Below are 18,857 nucleotides of genomic sequence, written 5' to 3' on the forward strand. Positions count from 1 at the left end.
AGCTCATTAAGTTAGGTTGGGTGCAATCATTTCTTTGGTCTGCTGTTGTGCCCTGAATGGGGGTGAAGAGACTTTTGTTCATGCTCCGCCCCGCCAATCAGGGAAAAGTCACACAAGGAGAGACAGCCTGGATCACAGCCATTATTTCCAAATAAAAATTTTCATTTGTATCATAAGATAGCTACAGCGTTGAACTGTCTGGCTCCTTTCAACCTTACTGTCACCTTGAATATGGAAATGAGACAAGAGCTTACACCCTTCCTCCTTCGCACAAAAGGTTAGCAAAGGAAGGATGCCATGTGTACTGTCACAACGAAAGTGCAAGGCCTTCAACCGGGGTTCCTCTCACACATGCAAATTTTCATTCAAGGCCTTTTGTACTGGTCTACACACTCCCCTCCCCACAATCTGGGGTGACTGCCTCTTTGCATATCATTTGCATGGATTTCCATAATGGCCCCTGGAGACTGCTAATTCCAAATATGTAAGAGTCACTAAAACTAAAATTTAGCTTGACATGCTTAAAATATACAGCCAAATTTAAAAACGTGTCAGAATGAGGATAAGTGTGGGGGATAGGGGAGGCAGGGGGGGGGCACAGCCTGATGGGTGCCCAGATGTCACAGGAAGGCCTCCTCCTCCCTGGAATTCTCATGTATGTGTCATCATCTCAAGGGATACGGCAGGCATCCTCCCCCTGTGTGTTTGGTTGACTGCCCATAGTCCATATTGGCCGCTGGCATTTGCATCTGGCACAGGCGAGGAAGCGACTGGTGGTGAGCGAAGTGGCTAATAAGGTACTGAGCATTTCCTATGTAACATAGCAAACTTTGGCAGGCGCATCTGTTCTCAGAGCATCTTGGACAGGAGGGGGCTCTTGTTGGTTCCATGCTGCAACTGGGAAGATAGAAGGAAGCCAGTGGACCCTTTCAGTGGCCACACAGCTGGGGAATGATGGGCTGGGATTCAGCAAAACCTGGCTCTAATGACTATGTTTTCAACTACTTTCATCAACTACTTTGTTGCTTTTGTCGGTGCTGGTGATGGAACCTAGAGTCTTAGGTGTGCCAGGCACTCTACCACTGAGCTATCCTCCCCATCCTTAACTCCTCTGCTTGTCCCCCTCTTCTCTGCTGCTCACCCAAACGTTCTACGAAGTCAGAGGCTAGGGTTTACTGCCTCTGGGAATTTACTTTCTAGGCTGAGTTTTTGTCTCTTACCTAAAAAAATTATATGTTTAAAAGTTTGCATACGTACATTTGTTATATTGTGATATTCATACAAACAATTCCATTTGGTTTCCTTATTATTTTAAATATCTTCTTAAGTAGAGTCTCCTTCCATAGCCAGTTGCTATGATAGTCTATCTATTGACTTTTTGATCCTGTCTCAGGCAACCACAGGAGTCAGAGCTGTGTCCCATCACTGGGCAAGATTGCAACTTGATCATGCCAAAGGCTTGATGTGGCTAAGTTACGTTTGCAGGTTCTGCTTCATTTCAAGGTGCCATCTAGTTCCTTCCCCTTTGAGCTTAGATGGGTATTTGTGACTACTCTACCTTTCCAAGTCTCATAGCTTCTATATTTCTCTTGGGGACAGTGTTAGCCTTGTGTTAGAAGTATAGCTTCCTCAAAGGGAAGAGCATGTGGGGTGTGACAGGAATTCGTGAGGAGTCCCTGCTGTTCCAGACACTAAATGTGACAATGAAGAAGCCTGCAGGATGGCCCTCTCCTGGACTACCAGGGGACTGTTACACAAAGGAGACTCCAAATCAGCGGTTCTCAACCTATGAGTTGCAAACCTCTATCTCCAAAAATATTTACATTACAATTCATAACAGTAGCAAAATACTTATGAAGTAGCAATGAAAATAATTTTATGGTTGGGGGCTCACCACAACATGAGGAATTGTATTAAGGGGTCACAGTATTAGGAAGGCTGAGAACCACTGCTCTAATGGGTGCTGCCTAACGGAGCCCAGCCAACTCTCAAGATGCATGAACAACTACAGCAGAAATATTTTGTCAAGCCTCTCTACAAGCATTTTTATTTTTCTTATTTCTTTTGAGACAGGATCTCATTGTGTAGCCTGTACTAGTCTTGAAATTATGATCCTCCCGAGTGCTGAAATTTACAAGCGTGTGCTGCCACACCAGCTGGGCATTTTTATTTTTCAAACTGGAACACGGTGTAATGGTTTAAAGGCTCTGCCAAAAGTCACCAGTCATTGACTTCCAAAGCTGCAGGGTTGGGAACCTGGCCCTAAGAGGAGGAATTTGGGACATAAGGCCATAGCCTACAGGAATGTAATAATGTTATCTCTGAGGGAGCGGGCTCCTTTTAAAACAGTATGTTGGGTCCTCTTTTCCCCTTTCCTCTTGCTCTTCTCCCATGGAATGGCAAAGTGTGAGGACCTTCCTGGACAGCAGCTCTTGACTTTGGACTTCCCAGATTCCAGAATGCTGAGGAAACTAAGTTAGCCAGCATCTTATGTTGGGGCAACACACAGAGGACAGTAAGGCTGTTACACTCTGCATTTGATGTGCCTCTAGCACAGCAGTTTAGGCCACAGGGAAGCTGTTTTCTTTCTGCGCAATGACCTACAACCCTGCCTCAAAATGAACATCCTAATTCCAAGCTTTTCTTCTAATTGGGAAAGGGATGTCTGGTCTGTGGGCATTTAATCCCTTCATCTGACAGATGAGCAGGTGAACACCCCCACATAAAATGACTTAGGGTTAAACCACAGCTACACAGGGGTGGATGAGGAAGCGGCTCAGGCCGACACACTTCCTGGCTAGTCCCACTGATGTTCCCACCTCTCTTTTTATACTTGGTGTGCTTCCAGAACTCGAGTGAGCTCTGCCCTTTGAACTCCAATGACTCCTTTTATTTTCAAGACCACATATAAAGTCTAGCTCTTCGGAGCATGGTTTTACTTAGAATTAAGCAGACATCACTGAGTTCCGGGGTCATTGCTCTGACCTTGACTAAATTGCTCATAGCACAGATCTTCATTGCTCCCTCCTCCCCCTCCAGGCAGCCACACTCCAACAGCTCTCTCCCAACAAGCTGGGCATCCATTCACAGGGCCTGAAGGGCAGACTACCAGCTCAGTAATCCAAGCTAACTGGGGCCGTCACCTGGTGGGTTCCAGAAATGTCCGGAGATCACGGGGTCAACAGCTGGACTGATGAGGTCCATGACTCCACTGGGAACTGCTTCCCAGAGCACAGTCTCTAGAACACAGGCAAGCAAGAAAACCACGTGAGTCGGGCCTGTGTGCCCTGACGCACCTGTGGCCTCTGGCCAACGTGAGCTTATCTTGTGCTGTAGCTCTGGGAAGCTGACGGATAACGGCTCTCTGGCCAAACATGTATGCGCACGCATAAGCATGCATGCACATTTGTGTGTTCACAGGCCCATGTTCATGCCCCCCCCCCCCCGCTCTTCTCTCCCGGCTCCTCCTGACCTCACACACACAGAGAACATAGCCCCTCTTTTTGGAATGAGAAACAGGCATGGTAAAATTGAAGGTCATGTCCCCAAATCATCTCCCAGCTATTATATGGGTAAACCATTTGTCTAAGGTCGAAAGGATGCCACACAGCAGTTTAGGATAAAAGCCCAGGCTTCTTTGATCCTTGATGTTCAAGAGATTCTCAAGACTGAGGGATTTTTGATTCAGGAAAAAGTCCAACATGAGGAGAGGAATGTCAGATAAAGACAATCTCATTATTATTGAGGATATAACCATTGTTATTGATGACCATGATTTAAAATCCTACGCTCCCAAATGCAGCGGCATGCAGGCCGTTCCACAGCCTTTATCTTCAGGCTTTGCTTACCTGCCTTAGTTAGTCTGACTTAGGCCAAACAAATATTTTCTTCCTTGTCTTTAGAAGGCTCCTCAGCCTGGAAGACTTTGCAGGGAACATTTGGGTTGTTGGAAGGGGCTATAATCTCTGAGCTCATCTCTGAATGGAAATAGCTGAGGCTTGATCTACTTCCTATCTACGCTCTGTCTAGAGCACCAGGGTTGGAATGGTGTCAGGTTCGATGTTACAGTCCTCCTGTCTAGTTCAGCCTGAGCTACAATAAATACCTGCTGAAGAATGAGATGCGTGCTATCCCCGTCTGCAGTGGAATTCCTATTTTCCACAAGGGACCATAATAGCACATCTACACTTGCTCATTCCTCTTCAAAGTGACTTTGGCACTCCTCTGAGGTCGTCTTTGTTCCCTCCCCTGAGTACGGTGGGCCCAGTGACTATGGCTGAATGACTTCTGAGATGAGATGTGACGGGGTGTGGTCTCTTTCTTGTACTCTTCAGGTACTTACTCTTAGAAGTCAGGAAGCAAGCTGTCTGGAAACCTGAGCAGCCCAGAAAAGGGACCACATAGAAGGGAACTGAGGCCGAACCCTGGTAGTCAGTGCCAGTGAACCTCTAGCTAACAGCCAATACCAAATGCTGCTGATCAGTATGGAAGTGGATGCCATAGCCTTAGCCAAGCTACCTGGCTAAGGTAGCTTAACCTTTGATTGACAAATGGCCCTTTTTTCAAACTCTGGTTTTATGAATGGAATCGGGGGTGAACACAGATTTCCGTTCTAAGTTTAAGAGTGGCTTGCTAGAGACAGTAGTGAGTGAAACAACACTCCCACGTGGTATTCAGTGATCATCCTGGGGTTCAACACAGGGGTGGGGTGGAGAAGCAGGCTTTAAATGTCGCCCTTCCTGCCTGCCTCTTTCTATGGCACTGTGATTTCTGTGATAGATACAGCTTCTCCCCCAACAAAGAAAAAGGGAGCAAGCACACAGGAGGAGTGCCGCAAAGCTCCCATCCCACAGGACAGAAAAAGGCTGGAGGCAACTGGTCCCTGAAGACTGAGGTGTGGCCCTTCTGCAAAGGCTCTGTTCTAGAAATGAATAAAGTCAGCCGGGGCGGTGTGCACCAGCAAGTGATGGGGGCCCTCGAAGACTCCCCAGACAAAAGAAGAGTTGGAATTAGAGGGTCAGAAAGGTCAAGACAGCCTTGCATAAGACAGGATCATCAATATTCAGGGGACATCTTGTCATCAGGGGAGAGAAAAGAGTCCTGCCGGCTCCTGACTCTGCCCAGTTAACAGAAGGGGGCTCCTGAAAATGCTGGAGAGTTCAAAGTGCTATCTGTGGGAGGAAGAGAAGTTGTCAAGAAGCACCCCTCCCCCCACCACCCCAGGGAAGCTACTGTGCATCATGTGACTTTAGTGAAGAGCACGTACTTCGAATTTCAAAATAACCAAAAAAGAGGGTTAAAATCCCGGGCATGCTGGTGCGCACCCTGTTTCAACTCTTCTTCCCCAACAAAAAAGCAAGACTTAAAAGAAAATCTCCCTGTCTTACAGAGCACAGAACTGGAGTGTTTCAGAGAGGAGATCACAGTCTGCTGGCCATGTTAGAGTCACGATGACAGTTTCTACATTGATAGGAGAATGGCACCTTACCTTTGCAGTTTGCCCCCTTGAACCTTTAATCTCAGCTTGATTATAACACAAACAAAAACCCCAGAAAACCCCCAGAAAAGTCCCAGGTTGAGGAACAGTTCAAATATCTGGCCAGCACTCCTTGGAACCATCAGGGTTGGACCAGTGAGATGGCTCAGTGGGTACAGTGCTTGCCACGCAAGCCTGGTGACCTGAGCTCCATCTCTGGAACCCACTGAAAGGTGGAAGGAGAGAACCAACTCCATAAAGTTGTCCTCCGATGTTCACATCTGTCTCATCCACACACACACACACACACACACACACACACACACACACACACAATGGTAAAAAACTGCCATGTCTCTGAGGAGCCTAAGGGACATGAAGACTAAATGTAGTTGTGGGGTCCTGGGTGGGCTCCTGAAATGGAAAAAATATCAGGCAGAACCAAGGAGGATGTGATGATAACGATAATAATACAGCACATTGTTTTATCAACTGTGACAACTATGCCATGTATGTATAGGAACAAAAGGCACTTTAACCACCAGACCATGCTTTCAAGGACCTTGACTCCAGCAACCCATGATGCCTTACACGGACAGTGGGATCCATTGATCAAAGAGAAGTTTATTTGCAAGAGTCAAACAGCACTGAGAATGCTGTTGGATGGACTCCCTGGTCAAAGACAGCCGCCTAGGGAAGTGTTTTCTCAGGTTCAGCCTCAAAGGCACACAGAGGTCACTGTTACTGTGGCCCAAGGTGGTCTGGCTACACACTGGGCTGGCTAAGAAGCCATTACCTGAAGTTGAAAAGGTGAAGCTTAGATTTCATTGGAGACATGAGGACACTAGAGATGCTAGAAACATGTATATACTTGGAGGAAAGCTGTAGGTATGGAGTGGAGATAGCCTGAGGGGCCACACACACCAGTGTGCTGGGGATCAGAGTAGCTCAAGGCCACTGGAGCCCAGCTGATTCCATCATGAGCCTCAGATGCCAGCTAAGGTACTTTGCTACAGCAACAAGAAAAAAATATGTGATTCAGTCACCCAATTAAATGGGGCTCATTACTCTGAAGTTATGAAGATGGAGGGAGAACGCTTCACTGGCTTGAATTACACAGATGAGATTTCCCTTCTTGGCTTGCAGGTTTTCCTTTTTGTTGGGGGGTAAGTATGGAAAGGTGACAAGGTAATTCCATGAAGGGTCTCCACTCCCCCCCTCCCCCCAAAGAATCAAGGGACAGGTCCCTGGGATGTGTCCAAAATGAGACAGGATAGAAAGACAGGAGAAATTAAGCAGATGTGGGAAGAGGGAAGCTCCTCATTCTAGGATCCAGTTCGTGTTCCATGACGGCTGAGAGTCAAAGCCCATTGCCCTTGGTGTGAGGGTGTGCTTTCTGTGGTCAGTACATCAACTCAATACAAGTTAGAGTCAGTTGAGAGAAAGCCCTCACCAGACTGGCCTGTGGACAAGCCTGACAGTTTCTTGATTGATGGGGGAGGGCCCAGCTCACTGTGGGTGGTGCCACTCCAGGGAAGGTGGTCCTGGGTACTTTAAGAAAGCTGGCTGAGCAGGCCACGGGGACCAAGCCAGCTAGCAATGTCTATAGCTTCAGTTCTTGCCTCCAGGTTCCCGGCCTGTTGGAGTTCTTCTGACCTCCCTCAGGGCTGGGCTGTGACGGGGAGCCGCAGCTGAAATCAACCCTTTCCTCCTCAAGCTGCTTTCGGTCATGGTGTTATCGCAGCAACAGAAACCCTAAGGACACCTCAAACAAGTATATTAAAAGCAGTAACAGGCCTCCTTGGCAACACCCGTTTTGTGGCTTTGAGCTTAACTATACTGGCACTCATTCATGATCTGCAAATCTAGATAATTGACCGTATAAAACTTCCTTAGTTTATCATACAATAAGACAAAACAGTAAACTAGCTCGTCTTTCATGTTTAGTGTTTTTTATTTGTGTGAGTCTTTGCCATCTACCTTGTTTGTCTCCCTACCCCTGCTCCTGTGTATGCCAGGTTCACTGGCCTGTGAGCATCTGAGATCCTCCTGATTCTATCTTCTGTCTCGTGGCAGGAAGTCTCAGATTACAGATTTTGTTTTAAAAGACAGGGTTTCTCTGTGTAGCCTTGGCTGTCCTGGACTGGCTTTGTAGACCAGGCTGGCCTCGATCTCACAGTGATCCACCTGCCTCTGCCTCCCCAAGTGCTGGGATCACAGGTGTGCGCCACTGCGCCCGGCTCCGTTACAGATGTTTACACTATGTGTCTGGATTTTTTGTGGGGTCTGGGGTTTTCCACTCCGATCTTCACACTCGTCTACTGAGCCATGTCCCTAACCCCATTTTCTACTTAAATTTTAAACTCTATTCACTTTTAAAACCTTGCTTAGCCTTTAAAACCTGCTTAAAATTAATCCTTTGAATAACGTAACTTAAAAAGCCACAAACTGCCTGTGTGATGGCTCAGTTTGTAAAGGTGCCTGACACCTGAATTTGCTCTGAGATCCACGTGGTGGAACGAGGGAGCATACTCCCACAAGCTCTCCTCTGGCCTCCACAAGTGTTCCATGACATATTCATGTATGTGTATGTATGTACACAAACACACACGCAAAGTAAAAGACTACAAAATCACATATATAGTAATTGAAAAGACATTTTAAAGAGAACTCTCTAGAGAAGCCCACACCCACATTTTCTTATGTGTCCCAGTGCTTAGGTCTATAGCACGAGCTATCCTGTCTCCGCTTACTAAACATATGAACTTTGCTTCCTGAACTACTTTTCTGTGGCGCAGAGTTCTCATTTTCCTTAGGTGAAGGTCCCTAGATGTGGGTGGAGGCTCCTCAAATCATCCTTGGTGGCAGTCCCTCAAGTCCGGGATGGCCCCTGACCTGAGCCACCAGCATTCGGGTGGCTTCAAGTTCTCCAAACAAAGCGCTGGCTTGGTCACACCGAGAATGTCCTCCCTAAGGTGAACCCTGGGACATTTGCCTTAACATACCCATGAACTGGGCCGGCCGTGGGTTAGTACCTCCTCCCAGTATCCCTACCCCTCCTCACCAAAATGCTTGCCGAAGACAGGGGAGAAGGATTGGGAGCTGATGGGGGTTGTGGTAGAGTGCCTGCTTTCTCTGGCGTTTGCCAGCTCCAGGCCCTCCTAGGCTTCTCCTGAGCCCCGCTTGGTATTCTCCCGTGGTTCCGTCAGTCGGGCTGCGAGGCTGTCTGGCCCTGCCTGCCTCACTTGCTGAAGGTTCACCGCCTGCTTCGGTTTGTCTGGGACAAAGCTGCTCTGTCAACACAGCTGTGTTTCCCTGTGACGCCATTCCATTTCCCACTTCCAGGCAGGACGCCCACACCCCACGGGCTAATTTCTGTTTTGGGCATGTGCTGGATTCCACAACTAAATTCTGAAATGCAGTCTTCCTTGTTGTGCACGAGTGAGAATTAAAGATCCCCTTCATTTCCTCTTTTTTTTTTTTTTTTAACTATCTCTTCCCAATGCTTTATGACCAACTTAGACGCCATGCCTAATGCTACATTTCCACTTGTAGAGCACCTACTGTGCAACTGTGCACGAGCACTGTGTCAGGCATTTTCATCATTTGTCTCAATCTTCACAAAATCATAAGACTTAAAAAAACCTTAATCATCTCCCACATGAGCACAGAAATTCCAATCTCCCACCTTTCACATATTTCTGTCTGGACTATAAATCCGTGGATTTTGGGATGTGAACGATTCGTGGCGGAGTCGGAGGTCACTTTTGGTAGAAACGGCAATAAATCATCATGCCTATGCCGAACTGAGGAGCCAAGAATGTGCACAGAGTAAGGAGGGCACAATGGGAAATGGTAGTGAAGAATTCGGGATCTCCGACTGCATTCCAGGGAGACTCTGACTGGAATCCACCCAAGCTGGAGGGAACCCAGGAAGGCTTCCTGGAACTGAAGACACCCAAGTCTTCTTATTTTCAGTCTCCTCCCCCCACTCATTTCTTTATTCATACAGTCAACACACTGGTATGAAACTTTAAGCTGAGGGGAGGGGCTATATGCTGCCCAGATAATCCTATTCGAATATCAGTCATGGATGACACCCATTACCTCATTCTCTGCCATGGACAATAAAGTGTATATTGGCAGGGAAATACTTAGTATTTGCCGAGAAAAGATAAGTCTGTATGCATGTGGGAAGTAGGTGATGGTTTCCTGTGCTCGGAACAGGAACAAGCAATGGCTCCAGGTATGTTACTCTTGCAAACTCATTTAGTAATCACATTTCATGTGGTGGGACTTCTTTCTCCAAAACAAAGGTCCAGGGAAGTTAAAGATTTGTTTTGGTTACAAGCTCGAAGTCTGAGCCAAGGTGGATGTGTTCTTGAACACCTAGGCCTGTAGCCGCCTTTCTGCTCTTTGTTCTAGCTACGGATGCTGGCAGCTGGAAACCTCTGTAGTGTGACGCTTTAGCACAACTCACAGTGAGCTCCCTGCCTGATCACAGGACTCGGCAGGCCTCGGAGATGACAAGTGGGTGACCCTGGATCTTGCAACAGTCAGGATCTACGAGGCTGACCTACTCTTGTCTTGCCTACACTCTAGGCATAAATGTAAAAGCTCTGCTTGAGTTGAACCCCAGAGAGCAAGACTGATCCAAGCTGAAACACATCCCCTGAAAGGCTCTAACCCTAGGCTGAGGCTGGGACATTGGAGACGGGCCTTTGGCTGTCCTGTCTTTAGTAACTGGAAGGTTGCTGCCCCTACTTCTTAGTTATGGGATAGAGAGATAGTTTCTTGCCTCTGAGATGTCCTGGGTTGGTCTTTTTCTACTCCCCCGAAAATATGTCCTTTCACCCAGTCATGTTGTTGCTTTGGTTGAAAAAGTTTGGAAAAATCATATCGGCCTACTACCCTCTCTTACCATTTATCAGTTGGCATTTGCCGTGTGACCTTAGGATTACCTGTTGTGGAGTGACACAAATGAAGGACATTCCTTCTCTGTCCCTCAAGGGGAGTAGTGGCTGGGCTTCAGGAACATGACCGACCCTGACCACAGTGACTGGTTTAGCTCTCTCTCCTGTTTCCAAGTTTACTGTGCTTCATCGTCCTCACCACAGAGTGATAACAGTACCCTCACTGTAGGCTTGTGATGTTCTGAAGACTTAACATGTGATTTATTACACTATAAATTTTAACTTGGTACATGATGTCATTAGAGTCTACACTGTTTAGTGTAACAGCCGCCAGCAGCATGGGACTAAGCACTCGGAATGTGCTAGGAATATAAATTCCTCAGTTTGGAAGAGTCCAAGCATGGAAAAGCAGACTCTTCCCTTGAATTTTGTACTAATTACACACTGAGATAACACATTGGGCAGACTGGTACCTACTAATTGAAGTATATCATTAAAAGTAATCTTTATCACATATAGTTTAAAATAATACTGCGGCTTGTATGGCATTTGTATGGCTGGTCTAAGTCTTTGCTTTACAAAGTAGAGGGTGATAAAGACCACACAGTGGTTGATGGTGTGGTGGCCGGAAGTATCAATAGTCCCTGGAGACCCAAGTGATAAAGACCGTAGTTCTTAGTGGACTGAGTAAGAGGCCCAGGAAACTCCAGCTGGCTTTGCCCTTGGGGAGCTCAGAACTAGTTTCTGGTTCTGGTAGAGAAGATAACTTTGTGCCAGGACAGGGCAGGACTGGGGAGCCCACAGTAGTGACACTTAGATGAATCTGCCATAAAAACGGGCAAGTGCCCTGTGGCAAATTCCTGCCCCATCCTGCTTGGCTCCTTGAGATGTGCTTTTTCTGGAAACTGTGCCCTCTGGCTGCCTGGCTCCTCTGCTCTCTGCAGCCTTTTGATCTAAAGCAAGCCAAGAACAAATGGAACGGAAGACTGTCTGCCCTTGGTGAGATTAATTTGCATTTGTAGTGCATGACCTCAGAGGACATGCTTATGATTCCTGGTTGGTCCTGTGTTCAGCCCGGACCCAATGTGGGGCAGCCAGGCCGCAGCGGGTCAGACGCCGAGAGGGAAAACTGCAGAAATGGGGCAGTCCCTGACAGGAGGGTGGGTCCTGATAAATCTGCTTCCGGAGGCTATCACACGCCAGGGGAGACTTGAGGAAAGAGTTGACATCCACATGGTCGTTTTCTACAGTGGATTTATGGTCTTGTTTTCCTCTGGGCTCCTGCCAAATGGATGTATTTCAATTGGTGGAGCCCAAATTCTGCTTTGGTCCTCATTGAGGTTACAAAGAGGGACACGAGTCCCGAGAAGACTGTGCACTGAGGGAGGGATATGGCCATTGTGAAGTAAAGGGCTCTATAAACCTAGTTTTGACAATGGTGCCAAAGCTGAGGTTGAAGAGAAGCTCCCTGCACTGGGCAAACTGCAGTGGAAGAATGAAACCATCTCTCACCCTGCCCAAAAACATCTATCTATTCAAGCCAGACCGAAGTCCTAAAGATAAGACCTGAGATAGTGAAACTGCTGGAGGAAAATGTAGAAGAAACGTTGAGCTACAGATCTAGGCAAAGAATTTCTGCCTAGCACTCTAAGTATAGCTTAGGAAATAATACCACAAACGGACAAATGTGATACTTTTACACGAGAAAGAATTCTATTACCTCTTCCCTCACTGTGACAAAATACCCACAAAAGCAGCTTAAGAAGGAAAGGGTTCCTTTGGCTTATAGTTTGAAGAGATGCAGTCCATTGGGGGAAGGAAAGGTGTCAGCGGCTCTGCTCCATATGTCAACAGCGTGAGAAAACTGCTCATGCTGCAACCACAGTTGGGTCACGAGAGAGATGGAGGCTCGTGCGCCACTGGCCATTTTTATTCCAATCCAGACTCTAGTCCGTGGGACGGTGCCACCCACATTCAAGCTGGTTCTTAGCAACTGAACCTCTCTGGAAACACTCTTACCGACACACCCAGAAGGGTGTTTCCCAGGTGACTCTAGATCCTATCAAGTTAATAATGAAGACTGACCGTCCCAACGATAAATTATGGGAGAGAAGAGGCAGCCTATACAATGGGGAGAGGTCATGGTCTTTGCCAGGTATACATCTGACAGGAGATTAATACCTAGACTATATAAAAACTCAAAGAATTAAACGCCAAAAGAACAAATAGTCCAAATAAGCAGGCAAATGAACAGGCAGCTGTACATTAATTAAAAATGGCAAGTACATGAGGAAAAAAAAAAAACAATTTTAGCCCCTGGGGAAAATGTAAATTAAACCTATGTTACTGGGTAATTAATATTATGCTAATAAGAAGGGGAATGCTGCATTTAGATTTCATCTTACCCTAGTTAGAATGGCCACCATCAAGAAAACACACAGCATTCTGGTGGTATGTGTGGGAGGGGGAGGCTGGAGACAGGAAAACTTACACACTGTTGGTGGGGATCTGAGTTTGTCCAGCCACATCAAAAATCAGCATGGATGTTCCTCAGAACACTTAAAGTGAGACTACTGCATGATCCATCTCTACCACTTCTGGGTATGTACCCCAAGGCCTCAAAGCCAGCTTGCAGCAGAGATACTTTTAGACCCATGCTTATCACTGCGCTGTTGACGATAGATGAGGCATGGAATAGGGCTAGGTGGTCATCAATGGATGCATGACAGGGGAAACAAAATGTGAACACATGTGCAGTGGAGTAACGCTTAGTCTTAAGGAAAGAACTCATGTCACCTTCAGGAAAATGAAAGGATCATCACATCAAGCAGGACGAGAAAGACCCAGAAGGGCAAGTCAGATACTCTCTTCCACTGTGGAAGCTCAATTTACAAAAAGATGTTAAAGTAGAAGGGGGGCTCCTAGGGAAGAAGAAATGCACCAGTAAAGCTATGAGGAAGAAGAGAGGCTAATGGCGGAGGTAATAAAAAAAAAACCAGAAGACCTACTGAGCTCGAGCCATCCTGCCTCCTCCCTGTGAGAGGGAAGGTGGCTCCACAGACATGTTCGGTAAGGAGGTGGCATCAACCCAACAGACGCCTGCCTGCCTTTGTTCTCTACCTCTCATGTTTAAGTTCAGTGTACAGGCGTCTCTACCCGCGGTGACATTGCTGCTACACCACCACTTCGCTGTGGTGAGATCCCCTGGGCATTAAGTGACTGTCGGCCAACATGAAGCAGAGTTGCTGTGGCGACCTACAGAAGACGCTGGCTGGAAGTCAGAGAAATGAAATGAGCAGAGAAATCCAGCTGTGGTAGCTAGGTCTTTGGCGATGGTAATGAGGCTGCTGATACTGTGGAAGGAGGGAAGTGTCACGTGACTCTCACCTGAGGTTTTGGTCACCCCTCACTACTGTTCCCAGCTTGCATTGGGTCTTGGCAGGAGGGGTTAGGACGTACAGGCGGCTAACGGTAGACGAGACACGGGTTTGGGGTTCTTCAGTAGGGTAGCCTTTTTTGGGTAGCAACCTCAATAAACTCATTGTTTCACCAGGTTGGGCTTAGATGGCGTCCTTTCTTTGGTTTGTGGTGGGATGGGTAGGCATTTCTTATCTATCTGTAGAAGAAGTCCTGTGACACCTGGCACCTGAACAGGGACTGACAGGATCAAAAGATGAATGATGGTAGAAATCGCAGGGTGTCCATTTTCTCCATGTGGCCTGGGGAGATAAGGCTCCTGACTGTAGCCGTACATGTGTGGCCCCGGCTGTGGGGGAGAAGACTGGGATGTGTGCACAGAAAGAATTGCCCATGTGAAGTAGAAATGTCTAAGAGCAAAGGTATGTGGGTAGCACACTCAGGCTAGTTTCTGGTCTGGCAGAAGTACATGAGGCGAAGGATGGGATGGAGTTGCTTATCCAGGGAGCACAAAGGAAACAAAACAGATCTGCGCTAAACAGTCCATTCTAAGATCCAAAAACTTGGATCCCTGTGAAGAATTGGGCAGTAAGGAGAAATAGAGTGAGAGAAAAACAACAGCGAGGGAACTGGGCATGAGAAAAGTGGCTTTGATATGTCATTCACCAGGCCAAGCAGGGCTGTGCTCACTGGAGAGCTAAGGAAAATTCAGTAGGGGCCTTGGGACTGGTATGGAGCCTTAGTGTCCTTGGTGACGGGATATGATCTTCATGAGCTAGGAGGGAGTTCGGACTCAGGCATGTGAAGTGGGTTTGTAAAATGCTGTTGCAATCTAGACAGAGCAAAGAAAAAAGTAGACAGAGGGGCCCACGTGGGTCAGACAAAAGCAAACAGGACAAGATCTGTGTTGAGCCAGAGTTCCCAGGGAAAGAGAAGACACAAAATGCTAAATGTTGTGCCCATGAACTTCTGTGAGGCTGTGGAACCCAATCAACAGTTCACCGGGGGAGCGAATCGCCATTGCTCCCCTCGCTGTAGAGAAAGCCAGTCCTGAGGGGTGGGAGTAATTACACTTGTTCTTCAGAGCGAGGTAGCCCGAGCTGCCTGAGGGGAGAGGGCCATACAGAGTGTGCAGGAGCCCACCACTGAGTTACAGATTCACTCGTCCTCAATGTGCAGAACGTTTGGGCTTTGGTGAATTTTTGGAGCTTAAGTCTATCCTAATTCATGGCAACCCCTAAAAGGCCCCGGGGTGATAGGCAACACTGTGTAGCTATGGAAATAGGGCAGGTGTAAAAAAACAAAAAAAAACCTCAGCTTGTCCTGGGTGTGGGAGATTATTTTCCTTCCCCAGCGTAAATGCTCACATTTCTCAGCTGAAGGAAAACCTAATGAGGGTAGATGCATTGCTGGAACGTGGCCCATTTATCAGCAATAGAGAGGTCTGAGTCAGGGTGCAAACTGTAAAAAAGCAGTCCTGAGTCCAAACGAAATGGCAGTCTGTAAAAATGAGATTTTCTCAGTCCAGGGCCCTTCTGACACCCTGGTGTGGCCAGTAATGAAGCTGGGCTGCCCGTGGAGAACGACCTGAGTAGAGAGCTAAGGAAAGTAGGGTTCCCATCCATGCCACTGGGCTCATCATCTGGCAGAACAGATGATACAAGCGATGAGATGAGATAGTTTTGTGTCGTACTGGGCACTGTTAGCTTTTTTTTTTTTTCTTTAACTCTTTAGCTGCCCAAGACTAACTCACATTAACTTGTGGCGGGTGGTGGTAGACCCTCAGAGATCTTGCTCACGTTCTGTAAAAAGGCTTCCCCGTCAACCTTTGAGTGTCTTACGGGCTCAGAGAACCATCTGGAAGAATAGCAAAAAACAGCAGCGGAGGATTAAATGCAAATGCACCCTTGTTGATGAAAGGCACGCACGTAGGGAGTTGTAGTTATTGAATGATTAAAAGGAAAAAATCTGGGGTAGGATATATCCTGATGAACTGTTGGCTACAGAGGCACTTGAGGACCCAGCTGAGCGGTTGCTCTCGTGTGAACACCAGAAATGTACAGTGATTGCCTGCTGGTGAGGCTATTTCACATTCTGTATGCAGGTGGTAGGGAACGCAGGTTTGGGCTGAGCTGGAAGCACCTTCCCTACTGGATGGGCTTCACAGTGCTAGAAGGCACTGTACAGTGCTCCGAGGGACAGTAACCCTGCTCAGCTCTGGATGGCGTACTACCAGGTAGTAAGTGCTTTCTGGTGTGACAGGGGCACAACCATTAGAGTGGTGACATGCCTATTACGGGTGCAACCAACTACTTAATGCTTGGATTTAAGGCACACACCACTGGAAGGAACCCACACTTGGTACTTTAGGCCATGGGGGAAGCTTGTGTCTTAAAAATCACAGGTCTTAGTGAAAAAGGTACTTCTTTTTGTTATTTATTTGTTACGTATTTGTCAAACTGCTTTCTAAACATTGTGTTTATACCTCCAAGTTAGCGCTGTTATAGGCCACAGCTATAGGAAGCTATAGTGGACGACAGCTGTGAGACTCATAATTATCCAAACCATGGAGGATAAATGTCTGTTGCTGTGGATGCAGCTGTTACTGTGGCAAAGCAGTCAAACGCCCAGGAAAAAAGAACCACATAAAACCATTAAATATTTAGGGAGCACTGTGGAAAAGATGAGAAAGAATGTAAGGGAGCTGAGGATATGGCTCAGAGGGTAACAGCGTATGTTGTGCAAGTAGGAGGGCCTGAGCTTTATCCCAGCTCCTGTGGGAAGGCCAGGCCTGGCCATGCGCACGTATAACTCTAGCACTATGGTTGTAGAAATGGGAAGACTACTGGGTTTGCTGGCTAGACGGCTTAGGTGAATAAAGATGAGCTCTGAGATCCACGCTCAGTGAGGAATAAAGTAGAGAGCAACAGAGAACATACCCAATGCCTTTTCACTCACACTCATGAACACCTGCGCATACACCATGCCATATACGAGAAATAGAACAGAAGGAAGAAAAGGAAAGAATGAAAGAGTTGGAGAAAGGAGAGAACCAGAGTGCAAGCACGACATGACTGCGAGGCAAGCTGGTCCTTACAGAGGGCCTTAGCTCATGTCTGCGGTAATGAAACCAGCAGAACAATGAAACTGAGAGCCAGTCTATGGAAACAGCTGCTAATGTTCCCTTGTGGAAGGAGGAGGGCCATGAGCTGCTGCTCACCTGAGATTTCAGTCATTACTTTGCTCTTGCCTTAGCTGTTTTAGGTCGGGAGGGATGTTCAAGTACACAGGGAGGTCATGAGCAAAGATGTGTAGCAAGTCTGGGGGGAGAGAGCACACAGCAGTGGCAGGAGAGCCCAGTGTGCCCTTACCCAGAAGGACCTGCCAGAAGTTCAAGTGTGAAAACTTCCGGCTGGCCGCAGTACAGCCGGTGTGAACTGTCCTGTCGCCCAAGGAGATCTGACTGTCCTTACTATAGACTGGCCTGGGGCAGGCCTTTCATCTAAGTGGAGTTCTGGTTGTCTGTGGTCAGCTTTGTTCTCTAGAGTACCTGTGAACTTATATCTGTTTGCTGAGTGTGTCAGTGGCTTTTCCTTCATTACTGTTGAGCAGTACTGGAAGCCATGCACATGACTCTCAGCTGCCTGATGATAAGCACATGCAAGCAGTTTCCGGTTTCCAATGGGGTTGCTATGGACAGGTGAGGGTTGTTATGCACAAGGTTGCTATGAACATTTGGTTACAAGTCTGTGTAGACATATGCTTTCGTTTCTCTTAAGTAAATACCCAGAGGTGTTTCGCAGGGGCACACGGTAAGTAGATATTTGATTTCCAAGGTATTTTAGTATTTTGTATTTCTGTTTTAAAATTTAACTGTTGACAGGTTGATTGAGTATTTGGACAGTGAGCTATATTAGCATGATCTGTAGGTCAGTGGTGAAGTGAGTACGGCGGGATACCTCGCTCTGAGCTTCCGTGCTTCAGCATCCCAGCTCCTCCCAGGCCTCACACCCACAGGCACTCACATGGCCTCTCATTTGCTTGGATGGGTGTGTTCTGGCTGACCTCACTTTTCTCTTGACAGTGTGTCCCAGACACTGTTGAGGAGCCCATTTCCAAAGTGCATCCATTATGAGGAATTCACCCCCTCAGACGGTGTTGGAAAACAGTTGTCACATCAATGAGAGATAAAGTGACCCATGGCAGCCACCTCTCATAGTACTGGAGTAACTGAAGGTTCTGGCAGGTACTGGGATAGAGCAGTGTGGATGTCAACCAGGAGGGGACAGACTTCTGTGAAGGACCAGACACTAAACACCTGGGCTCTCCCACAGTGACTCACTTCTGGCCCCTGTAGTGCGAAGACAGCCATGGCTATGAGGCTATGGGGCTGGCTGTGTTCTGGTAAACCTGTATTTACAAAGTGAGGTTTAGCTGCTGTGGGCAGTGCCTGCGCTAGAGCACAGCAGATTGGAGAGGTGGGATATTCGAGTTGAATTCTAGAGTGGTTTTCACAGGCCCTCCATTTGTGCTGTGGTTTTGCCTCCACGTGCTTCCACTCCATTCCCCCTCAAAAAAACCTGCAGTGGCAGGGTTCAGAAGAAGAGGGCAGAGGAGTGGATAGAAGCAAGGGAGGCTGGGGGGCAGGATGGAAGGAAAGAGTGATGAGGGTGGCTATCTCAAGAGCAGAGGCCAAGGGCAGTAAACTCGACAAGCGCTCAATGAACAACGCTCCTTCAGAAACTACTTCATATTTTCTCTCCTTCCCCACATTTATCCCTCCTCTCCCTCGTTCACGCCTTCCCTCCTTCCCCAATGCCCATACTGTCCACCTGGAGCTGGAAAAGGGCACTATGCTTCGTATCTGTATCAAATAAATGTCCCGTGATTGACTGGAGATTTGGAGTTCTGGGCCCATCTCTGAGATTCAATACTTTGCAGCATTCTCGTTCTAGAGCTCAGTGACCCCCTTGGTTGTGCACTTCAGACCATCTGAGGAGAAGTGAGTTGTGGCTGATCAACCCGAACGCGAGCTTGATCTCAACAATTCT

At 47.4% G+C, this 18,857-nt stretch overlaps 1 protein-coding gene across 6 annotated transcripts in view; it reads right to left on the minus strand.

Annotated features, from left to right (window-relative positions):
- Tmem108 (transmembrane protein 108) overlaps positions 1-18,857 on the minus strand; it is a 274,570-nt gene that overhangs the window by 19,035 nt on the left and 236,678 nt on the right. For 5 of the 6 annotated variants that reach the window (XM_055629863.1, XM_055629865.1, XM_055629867.1 and 2 more), the window contains one exon: positions 3,144-3,239. The exons of the other annotated variant lie outside the window; for it this stretch is intronic. In XM_055629863.1, the coding sequence (XP_055485838.1) occupies positions 3,144-3,239 (96 nt within the window). The remainder of the gene's footprint in view (positions 1-3,143; positions 3,240-18,857) is intronic. 6 annotated transcript variants of the gene reach the window in all.

Source organism: Psammomys obesus, unplaced genomic scaffold (genome assembly GCF_907164565.1).
Source record: "Psammomys obesus unplaced genomic scaffold, mPsaObe1.curated_primary_1811, whole genome shotgun sequence".
Lineage (NCBI taxonomy): Eukaryota > Metazoa > Chordata > Mammalia > Rodentia > Muridae > Psammomys > Psammomys obesus.